A 26,902-nucleotide genomic window follows, 5' to 3' on the forward strand; every position below is an offset into this window, starting at 1 on the left:
CTAGATAATGATAAAACACTGTGTGGTGATTAAAGGAAGAAAAATTGACAGGTTCTGCTGTCCATTCTATGTTTTTATTAAAACTGCTCCATGCATGTCCTGGATTTTTGAGTGCATGAAGGTTTCAATAAGCCATTTTAATTAAACTGCAAAAATAAATTAATAAAAACTATGGCACTGTTCCTCAGTTCTGTGCACGGTATCTGTGCGCTATCTTGAATCCGTAAAAATCCTGGAACCTTTTATTTTTAATAAACAGGAGCAATTGTCCTTCCAGCTTTTACAGACAATGGATTTTATGCTGAGAGCGGGTAAGTACTTCTTTGCTGACATTAAAACTTGACTGCCATCATTGGCTGGCAACTGCGTGAACTTTGCCAGTAACTGGAAATTTTGCTTTAATAAGGTTCTCGGGCAGAGCATGTCAGCTTTCATCAGTGTTCAATCTGTTTGAAATAATATTTAGGTTTACTAAATTAGGGCCAGAGTAAGAACAGTGGGGACGTTCACTCGCCATCTCTGGAAGTTACCAAGGGGCTGGTGGCAATTTTAGGGAGAAATTGCTTGGGCTGGAAATTGCGGTGTACTGGTACCTGATGCTGTGGTCAGGGAGAGGATGGTAGCCCCCAAAATTAAGGAGCTGGTTTTGTTCTTCATGTGGGTTTTTTTTGTTTGTTTGCCTGTTTGGTGTGTGGTTTGTTTTTTTTTTTTTGCTTCTGTGTAATATATCAGGAGAGGAAATACTCTGGATCAAATATCTACTTACAGGTATTTCTTAAGGGGTCAAAGTCTATCACTTAGTATCACGAGTGATCTTTTGCCCTCTCCGTAAGAAGGACTAGCTGCTGTATAAAAAGGCATGGGATAAACCTCTGAGTATGTGTGTAAGAGGCTTTAAACTGTCTTTCTTACTGTAGCTTGTTCATCTCCTGCCACTTGTGTCCTTGTGATCCAGCTTGAGTAGTCTTGATCTTGAATGATACCGTGTGGCTGTGAGGTCCTGCAGTGCCGCTGCGGTTTTTGTAAGTCTGGTTTGAGGACAGTTGTCAGGCAACGGGGATTGCATCTGAATGTCTGTCCTTGATAACAGCAGGCAAGAATCTAACAGGAGATTGCTTGAAAACAAATGTTCCTTATGTAAATCTGTTAAGCAAATCACCTTAGCCCAGTGTAAGGAGAAGGCTATTAAGTTACAGAACTGTAATTGTTTGTGAGAAATGTGCATTAGCTGTTCTTGGGCTGTGTCAGTACAGTGTCGGGGATTGAGTATTTGGGGTCTAATAATGGCAGTTCAAAATCATTCCCAATCAGACTTTTGTAATACAATTAACAGTTTTCATTTAGCTCTACATCTGTGAGGAAAGCGGGTGGGAGGGCAAGACGCCCGGGCTGTGGGTTTCTGCAGTGCTGTCTTGGGTCCATTTGCTAGACTGGTCACCTTTTCATGTCGTTCTTTCTGCTCCCGTTTATGGGCACCTGTCTGTATTCCAGGCAGTCGCGGCAACACATCTACTACATCATCTTGTGCAAACAATTTCATGTCTGTGAGCTTTGATTTCCTCAGTGAGTAAAGAGGTGTTAACCATCACTGTCTTCACTGTGGTACATACTAGATATTAGGATGTGGGATGAAGAGTGCTGTCCTTGGGATTGTTCTTGCAGGGACAGTTGGGGGGATGGGGAGGATTCCTAGAAACTTCAAGCCTTATCCATTGTAAAACTGCAGAACAAATACTGTGAAGACAGCCACCTTGATGGGTTTTAATTAATTGGTAACATCAAGTTTTTTGCCTGTTCTCTTATGATATTTTACTTTGTGTTCAGTTTAATGTAGCTATTATAATGCTTCAGACCCTTACCTAATATTTTATTCCAAAGTTCTCAAAATGTGTTATAAGCGTTATTGAATAATGTCTTGGGCTCACTCAGCCACTTAAATATTGCTCCCATTTCGTGGACGGGGAAGGTTATTCTGCAGGGCTCGGTGAGTGCTGCAGGAGGGCAGAGCTGGGGTGAGCAGAGCGCTGCGGGGCGGATGTTATTAGTGAACGTGGTGTGAAGCAGATAGACTGGCTTCAAATACAGTCAACGAAGAAATATATTAGTAGTTGTTCTGGTAAGCCAGAAGGTGTTAAAAGCCCAGGACGGGTTTGCCCAGCTCTACTTGAACAGCTACTGAATTTGAGCAGTACCAGTCAGTTTTCTTCAGCACTGAGCATCCCCCCCCGGCAGTGGTGATCGCAAAGGCAGAAGTGGTGAGTGTAACCTTCCTCTTGATTTCTTCCAGGTTAACGGGTTTCCAGCTGCCTGCTCCTATTGTGAGTACAGGGGTTGTGCTGTCCTTGTGGCTTGTGAGCGATTATGCGGTCAGTGCTCAAGGCTTCCAGGCAAACTACGAAGGTAAGTCTGCCCAGTTCAGTAATTGTCTTGAATTGTATCCTCATTTGCCTTATGGCAGGATGTGAAACTAAGGTGCAGTTTATACCAGCATGTATACATATGCAGACACTTAATCCAAGACAGAAGTGTCTGGTTCTTAAGTAATTTGATTCATTTTTTTTCAAAATTCAAATTGCTGATTCCTTCCAAGTGTAATGTATTTTTTCCTCTCAACATCTGTGCTGAAAACATTTCCAGAAGCTTACTCTAACAGCAAAGCCAGAATGACTGAGGAGGAAGGGTAATGTGGGATTTGACAGCGGGATCGGCAAGGTTGCAGCAAGCGCAGTGCCCCGTTACCCACCGCTGTTTACAGCCGCGGCAGTGGGGGCTGCGGGGCAGTGCACAGAGTGCTCAGACAGTACTGCCTTTTGCTTCATGTTCTCTTCACTTATGTGTCACTTTTTTCCCCCTGCACCTTCCTCCCCAAATATTTAAATTCACCTCCTGTGTATCTTGTCATAAATATGTCCAGTGTTTGGTGGTTGTGGGGGTAAAGGATTGTCTGTGAAGTCTTGGTAGCTTCAGAAAACCTTGGATCTTTTAACACTGGAAGTCATCGGAGCTGCGAAAGACCTGTTTATATGAGAAGAAAGGGCGTCTTTGTAACATCAGCTGGTGCTGCTGGGTAAATGACAGATTAACTATTTGAAAATTTGAAATACATTCACGTTGATTATTTTTCCTGTCTCTGTAAATGTTTTTCTTTGGAGTCCTTAGAAGTTCTCGGCCTTAATGATAATTATATTCTAATAATAGTAAGTCCTACCGGACAATTACCCGATACATTAAACCAAGCAGATGCCTTCATTTAGATGATGTTGTAGTCTCTCAGCATTTTCTGCACTTGACGATTGTTCAGGTTCAGGGGAATTGTGTTTAAATACCCTCTTAATTTCTGATTAAAACCTTTGCTCTGCCTTGAGGCGGCAGTGGCACTGAGACGTTTTTATTACCCTTGAAGTGATGAGTGTGTGAGAGCTGTTGCGTGTGGCCCGGCGGTGGCGTTGAGGTGGAGTGCGGTGGGGGAGCAGCTGGGTTTGTTCCCCGGGCGCTGCTGGCTCTGGGGACGGGCGGGCGCAGCGGCGTGGTGAGCGAAGGCAGATCCCGACGCCTCTTCGCAGAACCTCGGCTGGAACATGCGTCGGTCTCTGTGTCTCCCAGACGTGACAGTATGTGGCTCCCGAGCTGTGTGATAGAGGATACGTAGCTGTCTTTGTATTTTCTTGACATTTAGAGTTCATTTTTTGGCATTTAGCTACACGCAGTTACTTGTACACTTCTTTTGTGGTTTTATATTACCTTGATGCAGCAGGTAATCTTGTACAAAGGCTTGTTCAGGGCTGCCCTTTAGTCACATATATTTTACATTGTCTGAAGTTTATTCGTCTGGTGACTAAGAGGCTTTAAAGCAGGGAACTGAGTGCATCTCCAGGCAGGGGGAAAAAAGAAAAAAAGTACTTAAAATGTAACCTGAGCCACACAGAGCATTGGTGTAAATGAAAAGCTTCGTTTGGAGGGCACGAGGGGCAGGATTGCCAAACCTGCCGCTCAGAGCCTGCCTCAAAACAAGCTACTTGCTTCCCATGTGGATTGTTGTTAACTAAGACTAAAGGAGGAGATAAGTGTAGTTTTGATCAAAGGGACATGCTGCTGCTGTAATGCTGTTTCGGTACACTGGTAATCTGCGACTCACTGAATAGTTTGTGATTCGATAATTCATGTTTAAAGACAGAAAAATGCATCAGAGTCTGTGCAATAAATGGCTGCTTTATGATCTGCTATCAAAGCACGTTCATTATTCTCCTCCTCCCTTTAATCAATCATTGGGAAATGCACCAAAAGAAACAGAATTTTAAAATTGGAACAAGAGATCTCAGGAATATTTTTTTTCAAAGGAAGACGGGAAGAAAGTACGTAGTTGCAGGCATCAAAGTGACAGAAAAACCTTGTGCTTACACTGATGTCTGCTCTACCCTGACCCTCTGGGAAACAGATAAATTGAAGTTGGCTTTATCTGAGTTAGCATCTTCCTTGCTTATCTAGTTGGTATGATGCCTGCATGATAAGATCTCTTACAAGCAATTTCTTGAAAACAACAGACATCTCCTGCTCATACCTGTATGTATGTTTCTTCATTTCTGGTTGTTTCAGGGGACACAGTTCAGTTATACATTTCCCTGGCTATGAAAGAGAGCTTGCATGCGGTGGTGGCAGAATCTATTAAATAACGTGTCCACTATGAGAAGTTCGATGTGGTGCTTAAGGACATGGATTAGAGGTGGTTTTGTCAGGGTAGGTTGATGGTTGGACTTGATGATCTTAAAGCTCCCTTCCAACCTTTGTGATTCTGTGATTCTATTCTAAGTTCAGAGGTGCTGTAGGAATGGACAGGCAGAGTGAGGTTCTGAAAGTCTGCAGAGGTTTTTTCCAAGCCCCAGGTAAGGCGGGTGCCAGTGGTGGCAGTGGAATTTGAGGAATAGGCAGCTCCGGGGCTGCTGGGCTGCCACCTCCTTGAGCTCACAGCTTTCTGACTTCATTATCTGTTATTGTGCCTTGCTGCTAGATCTTCCTTAATCCTCTTTTCCTCATTGTCTGACTTCCTCATCTTTCTTCATTTAGTTTGGGGTGTGTTGCCGGCTTGTTTCTGTCTGCTTCCATTGTCTGCTTCTTCATGTTCGCCAATCTATTACTGTGTGTTGTGATTTTTCTCTAGATGCCAAATATTGTCTCAAAGCTCAGTAAACAGTAGCGATTTTATAGTGGTGGTTCTGCTGTGGAAGACAGTGTTGACAGCAAACAAAGGCTGATGCTCTCCTGCCCCAGCCCCACCATCTCCCAAGGAGTGGAAGTGGCTGCGGGAGGATGATGCCCTTGCGGGCGCAGCGTCTCGGGGTCAGAGTGTCAGAGATCGCCTTCTCTTCCCAGCGCTGGCGCGGATGGTTCTGCGCGGTCTGTTGGTCATTAGTCAGCATGGGTTCCCAGCTTCCAAGTTGCAAAACAAGGCCGGCGTGGCTCTGGGTCATACACAAATTTGTGTTCAGGAACGGACAGACAGCATTCGGGAGCTGCTGTGTGGCCAATATGGGAAAACCCACAGCAAATCCCAGTGGGAGAGAGGAGCCGTGACTAGATCAGCACAAATAACTCTCATTAAGTGGATGATCTGGAAAAAGAAATGGGGCAACCATTACAGGATGACTGGGAATGAAAAATTGTTAGCTTTTTCTTGCTGAATTGAAAGAACAGAGAAAATTTCATTTCCATTTAAATATAATACTTTGATCTGAAGGTAATTTTCTTACTTAAGAGATTCTTTGATCAAATGTAAGCAGTTCTTATGAAGCTCCATTTCAGAACATATGATTTAGAAAATATTTAAATTAAGCACTTTCATGCTTTTAGCATCCTTAAATTTGTTTTTTTCCTGTTAAACTGTCCCTTGAATTCAACATGATTTCACAATTAGCCTTGTTCACCCTCAGACTGTGGGATTTTTTTTTTTTTTTTAATGACTAAATGATTCTTCTCAAAAATCCGAACCAGCTGTTGTGGAGTCTTGCATTTAATTTCAACTGCAGGAGAATTTCAAAGTAGAGACAGCTATAAATAATCTAAGTTAGAATTTTACTAGGACGTGAATCTTGACAGCCTCATCTTGTGAAAAATATTCCCGAAGATTTAATGACCAAAAATGACCAATGCTTCCATTTATTGCTTCCCCTGCAAGATGTGTGAAGCTAATGTTAAAGGCACATGCCTAGACTACAGTGTGAAATTAATTACAATCACTGCTGCTGCACACCTGATGAATACATAGTAAGTTGACATTTAAAATAAATTGGGCAAGTCTTTTACAATATGGGGAAAATTGATATAAATTCCACATCATTTCCTCAATAATGCTAATAACTGTTCATGATGGATAGCAGGTGTGTTTTTTTAGTTTACTAATGTAGATATAAAATAAAACTACATTATTATTTGTAAACTGTTACCTCTTGGCTGCCTCGTTAGTCTCGAGGGTATGAAAAATAGAAAGGGATTTAAGGACAGATACCCGAACCTGCTCTTTGTTGTGCCTGACCAGAGAGCGGTGCTGTACACCACTGAGGCTTAAGGAAACCTTACGCTTTTCAAGGCTGCGCAGGTCCTTTCTGAGACTCTCCGAGCGTTTATCTGACACTAAGCAATCGGTCAGGGCCTGAGCGTCTTGGATTAAACTTCCTCCTGCTCCGACACCGCGTGTCACAGCTCCTGCCCGGGCTGGGGGTGGTTTTGGTGGCTGGGAGAGGCCGGTCGCGCAGATGGGGCTGAGGAGCAGACGGGCGCAGCGTGCCCACTGCGCCGACCTGGGAGCCCCGCGCCCGAGTGTGGTGCGCTGCTGGATGGGGACAAAAGAAGCAGACACGGAGGAAAGAGGACAGAGAACGGTGAGATGAGAAGCTGAGACAGAGACGAGCAGTGACTGACTGTGTTCATGGAGCACTACAGCCTGAAAATGGTGTCTCTGCATCCCGAGGGGGATGGCTGATCTTCGGCTGCTAACCCGGTGTCTTCTTCAAACAGTGCAGAAATCCGCAGAAGGCGCAGGGGTCTCGCTTGAGGCTTGTCCTGCTGTGGCTCGGACAGCGCTGTCTGGTGGATTCCTAATAGGAACGGGAAGGAATTGGGTTCTCACTTTAACTTTGTCCCTGTCCTGCTGTATTGATGTTCTCAAGTCACAGTTTTCTGCCGTGCCTCAGTTTCTCTCTCTCTCAAATGGGATCATATTTTCATTTATGGTCTTCAGGTTCTAACAATGAAAGTGCTGTGTAAATGCAGAGTAATGCGATGATGTTGAATACTTTTTTTTGGGAATCCTTATCTTTGTAATTTTTGGAGTTTTAATGTTAACTTTTTTTCCCCAAAAGCAAAGTTCAGTTAGAACTCCCCAGCAAGAGGCAGTGCCTCTGGGACTCTGGACTCCGTTGCTGTGTAACGCAGCAAGATTTAACAGTAGGTGAAGATTTTCTTTCCCAAGACATCATGTTTGATTACAGCTGCAACAAATTTGATAGCTGCAAACACTAAGTGCCTGATTGAAAAGAAACAATTATGCCTAGAAGAACACTGCTTATTTTAAGAAATTAGAAGTGTTTAAATACAGAGGGAAACAGCCCCAAGTAAATGGTGCTGTTTTCCTTCATAATAAATACCCTCCTCTTTCTCAAGCACAAATATCTCATTCTTTAGAGGGCTGTTTGTGGAATTGTGCGCACATATTTAGAAAATACAATTAAAAACTGGTTCCTGTCCCTCTTTGACCATTCCTTTTGCTAAACCTGAAGGCGGTTTCCCGACTCTGTGCCACTCTGTGGATGTGCTGCCGCTGTGCACAGGCTCGGGAACGGCTCCGTTTCTCTGTTTTCCCATCTGCCATTTAACTTTACAGTTAACTTAACACTTGCCCCGTTAATGGAAGACAAATTGATCAGTTTGATTTCTCTCGGTCTTTAGAAATGGAGTATTCAAGATTTTCATAAAAACACATAACTCTTCAAATCAGCTTCTGATTATGGTAAAGGCCAGTGCTGCTGTTTGGTGGTGGTGGTGGGAGGGGGTAATCCCACCGAAAAAAAACACGATAGGGATTTGGCAAGGCCTTGGGGAATATGCATGTTTTTGGAAGTCCTCTGATAAATTGGGAAAGTGATCCCATTTTTCAAAGACCAGCGTGAAGGAATTTGGATGCATTTAAACATCCAGTTGTGTCCCAATTCTCTCAGTGCCTAAATCGTAATTTGAAGCATACGGGGTTCTTGGTAAATTCACTGGCTTGATGCTTTTCTCCTTTTTCGGGCTAAGACAAATGAATGTGAATCCTGAGTTGCAGCAAAGTACAGATTAACCCTTGTTCTGGTGGCAGTGGGAAGGAGGAAAGCTCTGAGTCTTGGTCTGCTGCTCCTGTTTTCTTGAAGTTTGATGTTGCTTTATTTGTCTGATTGAATCTCTGCGAGGGATAGTTTAATGTGTTCCAAACTGAAGGGACCGTGCGGTGGAAGGCATGGCTCTGGATGCCATAGAGAGCATATTACCTCTTCAACAGCTACACTTTTACTTTGGTCTGCTTAGTACTGGGCGTGTTGAGTGTGTGGCATAAAGCTTTCAAGGACTCTGCAATACCTTTTAGGACTTTTTTGGTTTTGACACAGTTCTTTACCTCCCATTCAGTCAACTGCTCCTGCAATTTTTGCCATTTCATCCTTATCTCTTGTGCTTAATGTACCTTGTCTTAGTGGCTTTTTCTTCTTTTTGTTTACTATGCCTCCTAGTTCTAGTATCAGTTGTGACCGAGAAAGACATAGCTTTGTCTCCCTCGGGTTGATCTCTCCCTGCTCCCCTCCCGCTGTGTCTCAGGCTGAGTTGGGGTCCTGCTGGAGGGGAGAACTCCGTGGGATGCTGGCGGGAGGTGGGTTTGGTGAGTCGGCAGCCGGACCCAAGTTAGTACTGGATCTGATGGCACTGCACGTTTCCTTCAAAAGGAATAAAGAAAATGCATATTGGGCTGGTGGATGTGATTACAATCATCGCTGTTTTGCTTCTGCAGGTGCTTGCTAGCTTCAGGCACACAGTCCCAGTGGTTTGGTGCCTGTGAATATTAAGGAGCATAGACCAGATTTCTGGGTGTTAATAAGGCACTAAGTACAAAATGGGTCTGGCATACCGATGTTGTCTTCCCATTTAGACAAGACTTATTGCTTTAAAATTTCTTCTGAGTTTCAGGTGAAGAGTTCTCTGCTTTTTCTGGGCCGGAGCAGTATTAGACTGTACTGTTTGATGTTTTACTTCACTGGTGGTTGTAACTGGTAAAATGATTGCTAAATATATAAATGGTCAGAGCTCCATGCTGAATCCACCTTATGAATTTTCATTATTAAAGAGCTGTGCTCAAGAATTAGTTTTAATTTAAAAAAAAAAGGTTTGTAGCCCTCACAGTTTGTAGTGATAAAGCTATGGAGAGGAACAGCGTGGGAAGCCATAAAACGATGTTTCTGTGAACGTGCCAACGCTCTGAAACAGTGGGTTCAAAATGCCCCTTCGTCTCTAAGAGGCTTTAACAGCACAACTTTGAGATGTTCATTGCTGTCTTAAACTAACTCACAGCAGATGATTGCAGCAGAGATGCAGAGTTGGTTTGTTCTTTTCAGCACCTTTCAGCTGCCTCTAGTGTGTTTGCAGACAGGGAACCCGGCTGTGCTTCGTGCTGCTCTCCGGGCGCAGCAGCCTCAACTCCAGTGTCCTCTGGGATGTTGGTACAAAATATTGTTGCCCGTCTGAAAACGCGCTGATGGAATTAGTTATATTGAATCGGTGATAAAAATATTAAAGTGAAAATTTTCGTGCTCATTACATATTATTCTTTTTATAGTTAATTTGTTCAAATTGTAATTAATGTAAATTTTAGAATGCTTCCCATCTGTTGTATAGTGGAACCTGCAGAACCTAAAACCCTTCCTGAAGAGTTTAAATCCTGATTGTTGCAAATTATATGGAGTGCTGTAAAGAGGAATTGCCCGTATTTTGTGTGTAGGGCCACCATATGGAGAAGCAATGAAATAGCAGAGGGCCCAAGTGTTCTTAACTAAGTCTATGTACCAAAAATTGTGATATTAGTTTTTTTTTTTTGCTGTAGTAACTTTTTTAGAGCATTTAAGCCAGCCATAGGGGTCAGCAGCCCAGATATTGTCTGTGGTGGTATCATGCATTTCTTAATAATACTCACTGTCACTCTATCCTATTGTTAATGTTTTATATCTTAGCAGGTTTGTGGATGAGTTACTTGGTTTGAGTCACATTGCTGTTTGCAAATGGCTGTTAAAGAGCTGATTGTTCTAGAAACAGAGCGAGGACTCCACAGATCGTGTTTGAATGTTGATATTCCGGTGTCTGAAATGCCCCGATCTGTTTTAATACACGGGGATTCAAAAAGCATGGTTGATCATAATGAGCATCATGCCTGAAAGAAAGGATAGGAACAAAACCTGGGTGTTATCCCTTCTGCTGTCGCTGCTGCCGGGCGAGAGGCAGTAACCTGGAGGGAAGCGGACAGCTCGGGAGCGGCGGTGCAGTGATGCTCTCTGAGGATAAAGGAGCCCTGCAGCAGCCTTGCCTCCTGCTCCTGGGGGCCGCAACATCTGGCCCAGCTGTGCTACGGAGTGTGGGGCTGTGCACTGCTGGGTTCACCCCTCGTCGTAGAGCTCATAATGCTGCGAACACGTGTGTGGGGTGCTGTCAGCGCTGTGCCAAGGCATGCAGCTATTCACTCGGCACAGCGCGCTTTAATTTGCTTCTTGTTTGCAAGGTATTAGTGTTTGGGCTACATGATAAACCCGGATACCAAACCAGCAGTGAGGCAATGCGGTACTGTCAATAATATTGAGTGACAGGATTGTTTTACACAGTGGAGTGTCTGGAAGAGACGTAGGTTTGTAATTAGATTTAAAGCGTAGCATTTGATTGATTCTGTCTCCAATTAAGTGTTTTCTACCTAATGTAAAAAATTTGGTTGGCAATAGGTTTGCCTGTGGTGTGGTTTCAGATGATTCTTTTTGTGGCTCTTTGGAATTTTTCCACCCTGTCTCCACTCTGGAGCTCTGTCCCTGTTTGTCATCAGCTGTTTGCAACGTGCAACTACCGTTTCATTTCATGCACCATATGCAGATTGGAAACGAGTGGTTTTGCACAGTCAACTGTTCCGTTCAGTCATGTGTTTGGAGCGGTGGATGCACACTTGTGAGAGAAATAGTGTATCTGGTTGGTCAAAGTCAGTCAACTGGGCTTGCTATCCCACGTTAGTCCGAGGTCCTGCCGGTGCTTCTTGCTCCCCATTGCGCTGGAAGAACTGATGTTGGCCTGACAGCGAATACGTGCCTCTGATGTCTCAGACGTGATGTTAAAAAAAAAACAAACAAAGAAGGGCCACTGCAGAATTTGACAGTGGTTTAGACAAGAGCAGCTGTTTTATGAACAACTTTTAAAGGGCAAAAAGAAATCTGAAGTTGGCTTGTAAACCCTATTTTGCTGTTTATTTCCAGTTGTCTTTATCTGTTTACTCCTTTTTGTTCCATAGAGGAAATTGTTCTCATGGTCAGAAGCATATTCCAGTCATCAGTGGCATTTCAGCCTTGAAAGGGAAATGAATGGCAAATTGGCATGACGGTGGCGACTCAGTTATTTTTCACAGCCTTGGCAGGAACTGGTGTAAGTGCTGCTCAGCCTGATGATTGCAGATGATGTCCAATAAATTTGCTGAAGTAAAATCAAGCAAATAAGCCAGGTGTTTGCCCCTTGCAGTGTTTATGAGCTTGGTGCTACACCAGGTAGCCTGGCACTCATAAAACAAAAATCTCAATTAGAAGATGGAGAAGTAAATGTAAGTAGCTGTGTGGGGGCGTGTTTCCCGGGGAAGGGTGGTGAGGAACACTTGCGCGTGGTTATGAACAGCACTTCTTTAGGATGGGGGGGAATGTTCAGGTGCAAATACCTCCTGGTGTATAAAGGTGAAATTAGCTCTGCTGCCAGCTGAGGTGCGGTTTGGCTTTGAATAACGCGATCCTCTGGTGAGTGCTGCAGGGTCGAGTACTGGTGTGGCTGGTGCCGTCTGTAGTGTCGGCTTAAGGAAGCGGCAAGCCCTGGGGACTTGCAGGAGCCGCATCTGCGGGAGGGGAAACACCTTAAAATCAGCTGTGTGTGCTCCCGCGGTCGGAGGGATGTGAGGCTGCAGCTGGCAGAGGGTGCCAGTTGGGGCTGCTGCCATCGCCACGGATGTGCTTGGGGCAGTCATTTGATTGCAGAGCTGTGCACCCCGCGGGGTGGGGAGGGGAACCCACGACATGTGGGGTTTGGGGGGCCGGTGGATGAGGCTGGGGAGGCTCCAGGTTGGGGTTTGGTTGGACCATTCATTTGCCAAAGCTGAGCGTGCATCTTCTCAAGGCAGTGTGTGGTCCCAGAAGCTTGTGGCGTTAGTGCCGGAGCGCCCGTGCTGCGCGGTGTGGGATGCTTTGTGCGGTGACAGCCTGGTGTCACTGCTCTGCCCGCGTCGGGGCAAGCGAGGTGCCGCCGCAGGGTCGGTGTCCTGAATACGAGGGCAGAGGGGCGGTGGCTGTGGATACGCTGCTCTGAATTCCTCCTGCTGTCCGGATGCATCAACGTTGTTCCAACAAGGGCAGGGGAAAAACTCGTACGGAAGGATGGGTGTTTTTTGGCTGTCCTCACTGCTCTGCCCCTCCAGCCAGCAAACCCGGCACGGCGGCTCCCGGCGTGGTGAGGGCTGCGGCAGACGCGCTGCTTTCCGTTCCCATTAAAACAGCTCCCTTGGGAACTGGGCAAGGAAGAGTCAACCTTCCTATTCTTTTTCTTTTGAGCTATACAAAAGATTTTTATTACTTAAATGAGCTCCCAGCAAGTCTGCCTTAATATACTACTAATTGATTTTAAGACTTGAAAGCAGCAAAGCTTATTAGCATTTGCTGACTCAGCTAGAACCCTCCCCACGTACGAGAGGATGGAGTGAGATATTGACCCATGTTGCTGCAGCACTAAATGAAGTTGAGGGAATATTAAGTGTCTCATACTGGCACTTGATTTGCATATGCAAATGAGACCAATCAGTGCAGACGCAAAAAGGAATGCTAATGCGTTGCAAATAGGATCCAGTATTAAGCATTTAAACAAACGTCAAGTGACACTTGCTCAGCTACAATACGGGGACACTTTGCTGTCAAGGGGGTCCCACTGCTGCTCCCTCGCAGTACAGCTGCTCTGTTCATCAGCCCCCGGGAGAGAAGAGCGTACAGAAGTAGCGCAGAAAACACGAAAGAATTTGTGAGACACTGATATTGCTTCTGCTTTCGTGGCATTTGGCAATGGAGGGTTGTCTGTGCTTGAGATGTCCTCGCCTGACCTGTGGGTTGCGGTGCGGGACTGGACAGGGGAAAGGTGTTGAAAATCGGTACCTGGGAGGTTCAGCACAGTGGTGTGGGGGTACTTTATGGAGGACTCTCATTGTGGTTCTTCTTTCCGAAAACCTTCATTTTCCTCCCTTCTTGCTCCTTTTTTTTCCCCTGCGTATAATAGAGAGCCATTTCTTTTCAATCAAGGAATCTATTTGCAGAACATGTAGTTGTTAGATGCGTTTGGTTTTGTTTCAGCATACATTTCCATAAAAAGTCACCACTAATGAGCTGTGCGAAAATTTCAGACTTACTGCCAAGCCAATTTGGTTAAAAGGCTTGTCTGTCCTTCATTACCATTTGATCCCTACACACGCACAGTGGGCTCGAGTAGGTACATGGTGGCTCTAAAAAGGAAGGTGAGGTGCTGAAGATGGCATCTCAGAGCTCTGAAAAATCCCTGTTGCAGCTGCTTTTCTTTCACTTTATCTCCATATGTTGGTTTCCCAGTTATATCTCATCAATGGGCCAAGGTTGTGAGAATCAAGAAAGAGCTTCTCAAAAGCTGTGGAGTTTCTTTTCATAGTTGAGTTGGCTGATATGTCTTCTAAATACCACCAGTGTGAAGGAGGTTTTTCGTCAGTTTGTCTTCCAAATTGCCTGCTATCGAAATCCTGTTGACTTTGAAAATCCGAGTCCTGGGCTTTTGCCTCCCGTTTGGAAGGTGTTGTGGTAAGTGGTCCGACCTGCATCCCAGTCTCTGCTGGTAGTCATTGGCCGATCCTGTGTTCCCTCTGTAGAATGACACTTCCAAGGATCCACGTTCCCCATCTGAGCCAGTTTCTGCATTCTTGAAGTTGGGGCTTCTCACTGTACTGCTCTATCTGTTTGCATTCCGAGAGGTTGTTATGTTTAATTGTTTTTATTATGTTTTAATTTGCTTTTAGGATGTTGTACAGAATTCTGCACCTTGCAGGGGAGGGAGCTCTTCATAACTACAGGTTTTATTATTTTGGCCTTCTGATGTGACCAGAGGTTTGAATACTAGTTCAGTCCTGGAGCTGCCTGCAGAAATCCACCAGCCTGGAAAATGTTTCTTACTCCACAGGATTCACAGATGCAATGTTAGAGGTCACTGTCGAATGGTTACAAAATTTATCAGTTTGTTTCTGTGCATAAAGAAAGGAGCGATGGGGCTGGTCCTTATCTGGAGAGATCAGCTTGTGTCTGTCTTGCACCAGTTGGGACTTCTGCAAGAATCCTCGTCTTAAACAGCTGTCAGTGGTCCGTATTTTTTCTTTAGTGGAATATGTATTTGAGCCTACATCTGGATTTAGGCACATAAATAAATCTTAAATCTGATTCACAGCTCAGATACACTTTAGAGGAAGTTGTGTGTGTGTTATTTCTGAAGATACAGACTAAAGCTGTCTACATGAAGAAATTTAGATAGGAAGAGTTAGCTCTAAGCTCCAGTTTCTCCATTAGTAGATGGCCAGTGGACTTCTGATTATGTGGGCAAAGCAATTCCTGCAGGAAAAGAAGTGGTTTGGCTGACCAGCGTGGCTTTTGGTGGCTTGCTGTGAACTGGACTTATCATTCATAGCAGTGGTGGCCGGGAAATAGAAAGCAGTTTGCAGAGGTACCGAAAGGAAACCTGCTTGATCGAGGAACAGAAAACCTATCCCACAAAATCCTCTGACATGTGCTGATTGCATCTAAGCTCCTGTGAGACATTTCCTCTCAATCCGTTCAAATCCACCTAGCCTGGATGGTAATTCCTTCCCCTTTTCTTTACCTGGTGGTATTTCTTTCCAGTTTTGAGATTAAAATGTCATCTGTCCAAGAAGAACCTGACTATAAATAAGTAAATAACTTCCAAGCAGTTTGCCGGGGCTCCCCTTGCTGGAGGAGCCTGCTCTGTCTGTAGCTTAAGCTTTGAATTGCTGCGGACTCCTGGCGGGTTCTTGCAAGAAAAAAGTGGAAGGACCTGCAGCCCCTCTTCAGGTGACCAGGACATGGGCCAGCAGGAGGGATTTCATGGTGGAGGAGGACAGAAGTGTCCTCTCTTTCTGGGTGTCCATAGGGCTGGGCTACATCAAGCAGAAAGCATCGTGTTTTGGATGAGGGATTGGTTGAACACAAGATCGGTGTTCAGGTCTCCATTAGTTCCACTCTTGCTCTGACACTGAGCAGGAAAAAAAACAGGAATGGGGGTGGTTCTTGGCCTTGCAATTCTCTGCTTTGACCTCTTATCTCCTCTTCCTTCTCTACATCACTCTCTGGTCTTTTTGGCCCTCCTGGCATGCAGAGCTTGTGAACGGGATGGTGCCATGCAGGTCTCTGGTGCATCGGAGAGCCCTTTCAGCACTCGTCCTGCCCACTAGGAAGAGCAGGGGATTCCCCTATTGCTCAGTCGCCCGCAGTACTCCTTGGAAAGCAGAGAAGAAGTTGAGAGCTGAAGCAGATGATATGAAAAAGGCCTGTGTGTATGTATTGGACTACACAGTTGTATATATTAGACTGCACAATTAACGTATCCTCAGGAAAGTTTAAATAACAAAAGGTTACTACTCTGTGCAGTATACCTTTCGGTTTAGGGTTTTGATCAGCTCAAGTAGAGTGAATCCATCTTAATTCAAATTAAATGAGTATTTAATTAACTTTATCTCCGCTTCCAGAAGCGAATGCATATGCTACGTGGTGATCTGTGTGTCTCTGATTACCATACATTCTCACCTTGAATAATATTTTGATGAAGAAAGCAGTATGATTAGCTGTCAGCCATTTAAGATGTTAAAAAAAAAAAAAGCTCCTTTTCCTTCCCTTCTGCCAAAACCTATCCCTTCACGCAGGCTGTGTTCAACTGAGATCTGTAATTTTAAAACTGGAGAGTGTGGGACTGCTTACAGCTGTACGCAGCTGGCGGGATGTACGCTGCTCTTCACGTGAACACATCGGCAACTTCTGTTGAGGCACTCTGAATTCAATCTGGCAAACTGAATATAGGTTAAAGGAAAATAAAGTCATAGTTGTGTCCATGATGCATGTTAAGAGATCAATGTGGCAAAAAAATCCTTTGCCATACTTCTCTGCTTTATTCTCTGTGGTTTTCTTTGATTGAATTTCGCTATCGCTGGCAAAACTACGTGTCTTGAGGGATGTTGGGCGATTATTTTGGTTGTTGGCTTGAAATGCTGTTCTCGGTCCCTGCTCGGGCTCTCCCACAGCCGTAGTGGTTTGTGGACGGAGCTCTTTGCTTCTGTTATACTACTCTTTCTGTTCCTCGACTCAAACCAAGGTGTTTCGTATCGCGCTGTACAAAAGCTGTGCATGCAGATGTGGGCTATGTTGGGAATGGTTCCGCTTCCTAGACAGAAATAAGAAAGGGTGCATGTGTATGTGTGCGTGGGTAAGAAGATTTTTCTCCTGATTTCATATTTTCGTTGTGTCGTAAGTATCATCTGCCTTTACAATTCTTGCTATTCATTACCATATCTAAAAAAAAATGGATAGGGGAAAAGGCATTTACGTGAATGAGCTTGCAGCTCGCCTGTCTGGAGAATGCCATATACAGAGCAAAAGCAGCGATGCCTCATTCAGAGCAGGAGCTCTGCTGTGCGAGGAGAGTATTAACGACGATCTTAGGGAGGTGGCGAGGAACAGCGCCTGTAGCGCTGTCAACATTGAGATGAAAATGTTCTTTCATGTGGGTATCTGCTTTGCCATCCAGATGAGAGATGATCCGGTGTTTGGGGCTGCGTTCAGGGAGTCTCGGAGCGCGTGACCACTGCCGAAAGTGCGAATTGGTTCTTTCCCCGAGTATTAGAAAGGGTGAGATGAAATGCTGTTTAAAGAAGGGGGAGAATCGGGGGGAGAAAGGGAGTGTCGTCAGTCCGAGTTTGTTGTGATGGTTCTGATGATCATGGGCTGGTGTGTCTGGAGAGGAGAGGGCTGGAGCGTTATCGCCGCTGCTCTGGTTTTCTATCAGCTGTCGCTTTCAGCAGCTTCTTCTCGGGTGGGGAAGGTCACTGTGGCTTTATGCTCCCGAGTCTTCCAAATAAACCCTGTCCTGTTGTTGGAGAGGAAAAACAATGATTGTCGAAGCACAAAAAGGCTCAGTGATACTATTATTATTCATAAGAATAGGGCCTGTCAATCGGCAATCCCTGACACGTAGAGCACAAACACAACCTGGCTTTCGTTCACCTTGTAGAAGCGCGAATAGATCTGACCCGTGTTTCTTTGTAGCTATGCTGTACCGAGGCTCGGAAGGTGCGTTCTTCCTCTAGATGACAGTAAAGCCTGGTATAAAATAACAGGTAATCCAACAATTAGCATAAAATGGAAAAGACGAGCTAAACCATACTACAGACTAAAATATTTAGGGGAAATTCTTCAGTCTGTTTCGTTTGCTGGATAACCCTGGTCTGTGAGAAATACTTTTGGTGAAAAAGTGAAAAGCTCACAGAAAATAGTAACATTTGATGGAAACAGTCTGCCCTCCCTGATTTTATATGGAAAACTGCAACAAGTTCTAATTTCTTCCTGAAAATTGGCTTTTACACATTCTCTTTTGTACTGGGAGTATTTAATCCCTAATGATTATGTAGTAATTCTACATTTTTACTGCAAAAACTTTAATTACTTAATGGTGCTTAATTAGTAGATATGTTGGTCTGATATGACCAATGCCCACTTGAAAGGAATGAAACAGAACCTCTCTTAAAAGAGAATTAGATCAGGTTCTAATATAAAATTTTGTGCCTATTTTGTCCAGACTTTGTGGAGAGAGCTTAAGTGAAGTGCGCACCGAACGTCCTCACATAGACGGCGCAAAAGCAGATGCTGCTTCTTCTGGGAATGGCCCAGTGTAAACTCACAGGCACATCTCCACATCCTGAATCTTTTAACATCAAATTACTGGCAATCAACTTAGCTCTCAGTAAAGAGGATGCTTTCAGAAACCCTCCCCCCCCCGGGGCAGTGACCGTAATTATGCCAACTGCAGTTGGGCAAAATGAATGCTCTCAGTTGAGGTCCCGGATCCGCATCGCCGCAGGCCCAGCCCAGTGCTAGAATATGCTGTATAAACTTGGTTATAAGAGAAATCATTTAGTTTGTAAGGCTTAAGTGTATGACCCTTAATTTATGAAATAGATGGAAAGCAAAATGTGTTACTTATGGCATTTATTTCCTTAAGTGTAAATTTTTATTAGTTGTGTCTGAGCATCCCTGTCATAAGATTCATCATGTTGTTCTTAGATTGGTTTCCGAAGGATGTGAGGAATGCAATTATGCCCTCTGTTTGTGGACTAATAATTTTTTAACCCAGTATATCAACTAAATTTAATAGAGATTAAGTGGTGTAAAAGATTATTCATGTCCTGTGAGTTTTACGTTAAAACCAACAGTGCACTGCTTTGGAAGAGGAAAAAAAAAACCCAAACCCCCAAACAAACAAAAAAACCCAACCAAACACCAAACCCCACTGAAAAGCTCTTTCTGATTATTTGATGTTTTTCTCATTGTTCAACAGTTTCATCCATCCCTTAACACACAGACTTGTCTGGTGCTTTGCCTGGAGGGGATGGCAAATGCCTTCTGCTTGCGTTCCTGTGCCGGCAAGGGTTGAGGGGAAAATAAACAACAAGTGGACAGAGGTGCCCACGAGCCCTTGAGTATAGACTGGGAAACATACTGTGCCCTCACGGGAGGCTGTTGGTGTGCGCGGTCTGTGGCAGTCTCACCAGGCAGTTTTATAAACAGTGGGAGAGGTATCTTTATTTAATTTTATATTTTTAATATTTAGCTCACACCAAAGCGAAGGGACCGATAACATCTTGAACGCGCTTTCTGTGAGGTCATCTGCTTGCTTTGATCAGCTCATAGATGTTATTTTCTTCAGGCTGACACAGCTGCGATAGTAATTTGATTATTCTTGTTATTTGCATGAAAATTATAACTAGTTACTTGATAAAGTCACGGCGCCTGCCTTCTGCCCCCAGGGGAGTGCTGTGCTGTGCTTTATCTCGGCAATTTCACGGGGAGAGATCTCAGCTGTGAGGATGGAACGGAGCAGTTGGTCTCACCCCTCTTTGCTTCTCTCACCGGAGTCGTCCCTCCACGCCGGCCGCAGCTGACTGACAGAGCAGGTCTTTTAAAATACCTTTCACTCAAAGGATTAACTCGTACTGTTTTTATACATTTTGGGTATAGTTGTTCTGATTTGACTTAGGTTTTTTGAGCCAGGAGCTGTCTTGCAGCTGCAGAGCTGTTTTGCTTTTGCAGTGGAGAGGTATCATCTCACTGGTCTTTCCTGGGAGAGTCAACTGCTGAGCGAGCACCGAGGAGATGCGCTGAACTCCTTTTCTCTTCATTTTCAGTGATGGGCGTTAATTTTTCCCAGAGATTCTGGCTATTCCTTCCTCATCTTTCAACTAGTTTCAAGGCCAAAACAATTTCATGCACAACTTGTACTAAGATTAATAGAGGAATTTAGGATTTTGGCTATGAGAAGTGTTTCACAGCATTGGTGTAAATGCAGGTGTTTCTCCTCTGATGGGTCCGATTTTTATATCCAGGTACTTCTGTATTGAGAAATACTGAATCCAGATGACAAATCACATGCCATTAGTATATTTTGGACTGGGAAAAATATGAGCTCACTCATTCAAAATAGATCTTTCTGCCAAAGAGATATAAATACACATTGCTTTTTCAATATTGTGGCCTCCATTCTTGATAATAAGCAATTGAGAATGGAGGGTGGGGAATTTGGCAGTCCTGTCCTTACTTCCATAAACAGTAGGGGTGGGATGGCTGGATATTTTCAGCGTAGCACAAAAGCTGAAGAAAAGAAAGAGGGTGGGTATAAAAAGCATAAAAACATGGGTTCCAACTAATCCATTAGAGCTTATTGCTGCAAGAAGTGGCTAGTTTCTGAGCGTTTTTTCCTTGTTATTTCTGTCTGAGGGTTTTTAAGAAGATTAGTCTTTCAAATGCTTATTTATGTACCGTGTAACATCTGAAATGTAACTGGTATACTTCTCCCGTTCCAAGATTCATAACTTTCCTCTGTGCCCTGTTTGAAATGCACATGTGAAAATGGTATCTCGTACTTGTTTGATGAAGAACACATTCATTTCATGATTGTTTTTCCTTGGTCTTATGGAGGAAGAAAACTTGCAGGAATATATATATTATTTTTTTTTTTTTTACTCTTGACTTTTTGTACGTAGTTCCTCACTCTGCAAGCGAAGGTGATGGGGTTCTACACGGCTGTGTGTTCAGTTGCAGACCGTCTGTAGTCGAAGATGCAAACGTCTGTCCATTTATCTTCTGAATGTGGGAACATCTCATGCTTCAGCCTTCTCCCGACCTCTCGATCATTTTCAGACCACTCGCTTTCTTGCTCAGCCTGAGCGCTCGCTGCTGGAGCTTTCTCTTCAGTGCTGTGTCATTAAGTTCCATGAAATTTCACCTCCTGTGGACTAATCGCTTTAGTGCTTATGCTTTGTACATCTTGGCTAGAGCTCAGAAACGTCTGAGAACGGGCATTTGGAATGATCCTTTATTTTAATAGAATAGAGCCCAGAGTTTGGCATAGAGTGAATTCTTATTTTATATTAAAAATTACATAAGCCCCACTCACTGGTAAGAAAACAGGCTGTACTTGAAGCGCTAGAGTTTCCATAGTCCTAATGGAAGTGACATAAAGGCGATTCCAAAATTATCCTGTCGGTCTCTAGAAAAGAGAGCAGTTTGTTCTGCATGCTGTGTCAGAAACTGTTGTACGTACACTTTTCAGTGTGTCCTGGACAGAGATCCAGATCCCAGACTCTCCTGAAATTAATCTTCCAGACATTGTGTTATGTGTTTTTAATTCTGTAAACTAACACAGAAGAACCTTTATGCTAATTAAAATTTCTTACAATCATTGATCTCGCTTTTATCCTGTTCTTCCCACGCAACCTCTCATCCTATAAAATTAGACGAGCCTTGCAGGAACATCCAGTGGGAGGCAAATGAGTTTGTGCTGGCATATTTCATATAGTAATCTCATCAGCAGTTGTGCTCTGTTGGGAATGCATGACCAAGTTGTCCACGTGTGCTTTCTGGATGCATTTATCCCGAACCATCTTCCGGCATCATCTGTTGGCGTTTTCATGATGACAGGTGCGTGTTGGCGTCCTCCTGCGCTGGTGCCCTCAGGTGGCTGGTAGGCAAAAAAGTTAGTGGAAACAAAACTTAATGGAAGGCAGGTTTCTTGTCCCAGATATGTAATTATGTGTGAGCTGATTCTCAGTGGGCAAAACGGCTGTAATTTTTGTATTTTGCAGAAAAATCTGTGTTGCTGAAAGTGCATTGGGCCAAAGTACAGCAGAGCCTGGCGCAACTTGTGTGTGCGGAAACGATAGCCGTTAATTCTCCCTGGGAATTTTTGTTTCAAGCTGTAGTGCTGAAAGGAGATGAGTGTCTTCGATAAAAGAAGGATTATCACAACCTTCTGCTTAGAAATCACGTTAAAAGGAAAACTTTCTTTAGAGCTTGAAAAAGTGTATGCTATTCTTTTGAAACTGTGGTTTGCAATAAAAGCACACAGGCTATGCTACCCCCAAACAGATCTATTTTTATGGCATTTCTGGCACAAGTGCAGAATCCATTATAAGAAATCCTATGAGAACTAATGCTAAATAGAGTTCCAGCCTTGCTGACCAGTCCCTTGAGCTGCAGGTAATGCCTAAATGATGCTTTGAACACATAAAATATTATATAAATGCCACATGTTGTTAAGCTTTCTGTTATGTCTCTGTGCTGTGAAATAGATCCAATTTTACTCCAGCCTGGGGTAGCTTTCCAGTGCTAGTAAACTTTGTCACAGCTGAAATTCTACCGGACAGCAGTCTGTAATCCTGGGGAAAGCAAACCTGACCGCTGCTCCGCCTGTGCCAAGCCCAGCTCAGGCTCCTTATTCTCCTTCCAGGTCTCCTGGGTCCCCTCCTGGGACCAGTGGGACGCCCTGTCTCCGCAGGGGAGTTGCGGGGGTGAAAGAAGCTGAGAAAAAAATTATGAGTTGAGTGAGGTTTGAAGCCTTTGATGGAGAGACTAGATTTTCTGGTTGGAGGCAAATATTTGGTAGAACTTACTTTATCTGGTGGAAATGATCCTTTTTGGAAGAATTTGGGTGCGGTGGTTTGGAATGGAGAGGGGGTTATTGGGTGAAAGCGCTTGGCCAGCCTGGGGAGCAAAAGCTCTGAAGAGCAAATAGCATTAACTTACTTGCTTTTGCAAGATGGGAAATTGGGGTGGGATGGGGTTGAACGGCAGGTGTAGTCCTGTAACTGGGGAAGTGTGATTATCCTTGCTTACCAGATGTATCTTTTTTTCTTATAGTCTTTAGTTCTTTAATTCATTGTCAGGGTCCGTCAGTAACAATACTTATAACAAGACCCACGATGTATTGGTACCGTCACCAGCTGTGAACCCTCTTGCTCCAGGGCCTGCCTGTCCCCAGTGCCGGGATTCATAAGTAGGGAGAGATATCTTTTGCCTCTGTGGGAACTGTAGGACAATAGCAGTTTCTTTCTGGTCTCCTAACATGTGATGTTGGTTTCCTTCTGATTTCAGTAAAACCTTTCAGCATTTACAGAAGCAGGTGGGTGGATGTCTTTAAACATCACTAAAAGTTTTCCAATTACTCTGCTGTAAGTGATGGAAGTTGTGCAGTACAGCATCTCTCTGGTGGTCACGGCAGTATGGAGTTTCTCATTTCAAGACAGTTTACGAGATGCTGAAGCTATCTGGAAAGCTTCAAGGGTTGCAGTGTATAAATCTGTGCTTAAAAGATGCTCTGGTGGAGGCTAACAAAGGCGTTTGCAGTGGGGACTTCATTACTGAGAAGATACTTACACAACTTTCTTCCTCCTTTGTGGGATGACTGTGACTTTTATAAAGTAAATCATATCCTGAATGTCTTCTACGATCTCAGCAGGAGACAGGACTAAAAAATGGCCATAATCCTGAATACGTGGCGGTTGAGTCCAGCAGTTGCTTTGTAAGAATGGGAAGGTTTAATCTGCAGCCATCTGATCTTTCGCTTGTGTCAGCCCCAGCCTGCTGTGCTGCTTTGGAATTTATTTAATAGCTCAGTTGTTTGGACATGATTAAAAATATAATGAAGGGAATGAAACAGTAATAAGATGAACAGCTCATATAAGGGTTTTAATCTAAAAAGATCTGTTTCGGCTCAGCTAATATAGTGAAGACCGGTGGCAGTCACAGAAAAGTCCACTGCGTGAATCTCTTAAAAGCTTTCGTGAGCGATTGCTGAGTATGAGGCTTATGTGTCGCCTTCTCTAGTTTATCTTTTACAATGGGCCCTATTTTTTTCCACTCGAGCGTTGCTTTGACTTCCTCGCGTTTCCCCTCTGAGTGCCTGATGCATAGCTCCAGAGACAAGAGCTTTTGCTTTTTGAGATTGAATTTCATGTCCAATAGGTGCTGTGTAAATTCTTCTTTCCGATGTGAGCGTTTGAAGGGGTTGAACGTCTGTGCTTTGCCTGGGTGTGCTTTGGCTGTTTGAAGGGTTCAAGAGCTGAAGACTGTTTAGATTAAGATTTACTGTTTTCTTAATAGGAAATGTCCAGGGCGTAAACCGATAGTCACAGAAGTCAGGTATTACTCTCTTCTGTGGTAGACAGGTCCAGGGAACTGTCTGTAATAAGCAGATTTTGTTCCTTCGCCTTCCTCTCGGCAGCGGTAGTGCCTGCGGTAGGGAGTGGGAGTTTGGGTGGGTGCACGTGTCTACAGCCCACGCTCCCCACCTGAAATGTGAGTGGGGTTTGCATCTTTGCCCATAGACAACACGTCGGTTTGCCCTGTGTGGTGGAATAAGATTCAGGCCAGTTATGAGATCTTGAGGTATCTTCTAGGTTCTGCTCATTACTGGGCTTTGAGTGTCCTTTAAAGCAAATCTGTATCCTGTTTCCATGACAATATTTATACAATAGATGCCTTTCTTGCAGCATGTATATATCGATTTTTCATTTGTAACATCTCTTTGCATCAGCCTCTGGTGTATTCGCGGTGTCCTTGAAGTATTTGGACCATCATACTATTCTAGATAGAACTTAAATGAGCATTTCTGGCTAGATACAGGCTAACCTGTGAGCAAAGCTTCACAGTATCTTCTCTGGGGAGAGAAGAGTGAATGAGGTGATTTACTTCAAGTGACTGGTCTTTATATCACTCAAGGAAAAGCTCACGTGAGGAATGCAGTGCGTTGGTTAAGGTGCTTGGGTTCTCTGCGCGCGGGGGGGCATCTGGCGGGTCTGGAAGCACGAGGTGTCCTCCTGTTCACAGCAACGAGGGGAGGAGGTACAGGAGGGCTCTGCATCGGGATCCCCCTCAAAGCAGGAGTGTTGGCCAACGCTAGACCAGGTCATCTGTGCTTTTGTTTGGCTGGATCTTGGAAACCTCCAAGGACAGTGGAGGGTCTCTGGGAAGCCCGTTAGCATGGTGTGCTTCCCTTTGGCTGAAGGGTATTTTCTTGATATCCGCTGTGAACTCTCAAGTTACAATTTTTGGCTGTTGCTTTTCTTTCCTTTTTTTCCCTTTTCTTTTTTTTTTCTTTTAACCTAGTCTTAGGGGCATTTCCCCTTTCCCCTTCCCTGCTTGCCTTACCCTTAACTTGCATAAATGTCCTTTTAACGCCCATTAAATAGGTTGTGATGTGTGAAAGAAAAGATGGGGCAGGTCTGAGCACCCGGATCCACAACATCTGCCTTTGAGTAACAGACAAGGGTTCGAAATTAGAATAAGCTCTTGCTTCTGAACATATTCAGGCACTGAGGAGATCCCATGTGGGGCTAAAAACTTGTTCTCTGCGATGAGTACGTGTTACTGCATAGCTTGAAAAATGATGCTTGTGGCAAATTTTGCAAGATAGGCACCTGTGAGTTTAGGAAACAGGACTGAGCCTTAGGCATGTTTTTATGACATAATTAGATTACTTTACCTTTGTTTTTGGTGAAGAGATAAAATTACCTTCTAGATTTTTTTTTTATGAGTTATGACCGCAAATTAATAATGAATCTCTAGTGCTGGAAGCAGAAGACTACCTAATTGCTACGGCAGCTCCGTGGACTCTTTTGTGGCACCATCCTTGAAATGTATACGCGTTCTGGTTATTGATGTGGGGTGTCTGCGCCATGAGCTCAGCGTTCCTGGTTGCTTTTGCTATTGACCATCCTGCTCAACAGTGTAATATTTCACCTTTCCTCTTCTCAAGGGCGTTTGCCCACAAAGTGTGTGATAGTACTGCTCTGTAAGTTTGATGTCCCCGTTGTGCCTACGGTATTGGCCACTGTGTGGTATTGAGTAGCCAAGCTTCCTAAAGAAGGTACAGAAAAGATAACTGTCAGAGGGAATGAATTAGAAGGAATAAATTATGAAGGTACTTGAAAAAACGAAAGCAAACTAGTTTTTCTGTGCTTATTTGTGGGGGTGAGCCAGACCTCGTGTAGCGTGAGTGGAAGCTGTGAATTGCGGGAGTTTCTGGCCCCACTGCTGAGGAAATGGGTTATTCATGGTTGCCCCTCAGCCCGAGTTGGCTCCCAGCTCTGCTGTCTCGCTCAGGAAGACGGGTGGGCTGTGCTGGGAGCAGGAGCGTCTGTGTGGTCCCCTCCAAAGGCTTCCGAAAGCCAGGAGTTGAGGAGTGGGAAAGATGTGTGAAAGCCACTAGAAGAAAGAAGCTGGAGCTGCCGGTGAGGCTGGAGAGAAGACTCGGCAGGTCTGTGGGTGCATCGCGTGGTGGGTGGAGGGGAGACCTGAGCAGGGGCTGCCGCTGCCCTACGCTTTGGTACCTGCTGCTTCAAGGGAAGCGGCTGCAAAAGCCAGGAATGATATGTTGTGGTGACTGTCCTTCCTCTGCTGTGAAATATTTATTAAAACAGATGTAGTTGGCTACAATTTCTGTTTCTGGGTAATCAGCCAATAGCTAGAGGAGATCAATAAGCAGATAAACAATGTGGTCTCTAAAGTTGGAAGTGGCTTTTTTTAACAGAACAAAGAGCGTTCCCTGTCCAGGGACACTCTCCAGCGAAATGCAGAGCGGATCAACACTGGCACCCAGTGTCTAGAAAGAATCAGTTCAAATCTGGGTTTCCAAATCTGACACCCTTTTTCCGCGCGGACGCCTTGGCTTTCAGTCTTGATGCACACAACGGAGTGAGGTGCTTAATCTGATATGGCAGCTGAACTCTCTGGGGCTGCAGTTTTAATTCTGCTTTCGTTTGGTTCCTGCAGTTGTCGTCTTGTGCTGATAACCACTGCAGTATTGCTTTTTTTGGCTTGTCTTTTATGTTACAAAAAGATGCGGGTCTTTGTTTCCCTTGGAATGGTTAACCTTAGTTCAGGGAGGAAGAGAGAAAACAAATGTAAAACCACCCTCCTCCCTAGGGGAGTTTTTTCAGGTTACTCTGCAGCTGTTAAATGCCAGTTCAATGAAGCCTTTAAACATACACTTA

General features: G+C 44.3%; 1 protein-coding gene across 1 annotated transcript in view; it reads left to right on the plus strand.

Annotated features, from left to right (window-relative positions):
* Positions 1 to 26,902, plus strand: part of CSMD2 (CUB and Sushi multiple domains 2) — a 308,452-nt gene that overhangs the window by 43,814 nt on the left and 237,736 nt on the right. Inside the window, 1 exon segment of the mRNA XM_009890603.1 lies at positions 2,288 to 2,400. Within this exon segment, the coding sequence (XP_009888905.1) occupies positions 2,288 to 2,400 (113 nt within the window).

The sequence above is a fragment of the Charadrius vociferus genome, unplaced genomic scaffold, assembly GCF_000708025.1.
Source record: "Charadrius vociferus isolate BGI_N301 unplaced genomic scaffold, ASM70802v2 scaffold1578, whole genome shotgun sequence".
NCBI classification, from domain to species: domain Eukaryota; kingdom Metazoa; phylum Chordata; class Aves; order Charadriiformes; family Charadriidae; genus Charadrius; species Charadrius vociferus.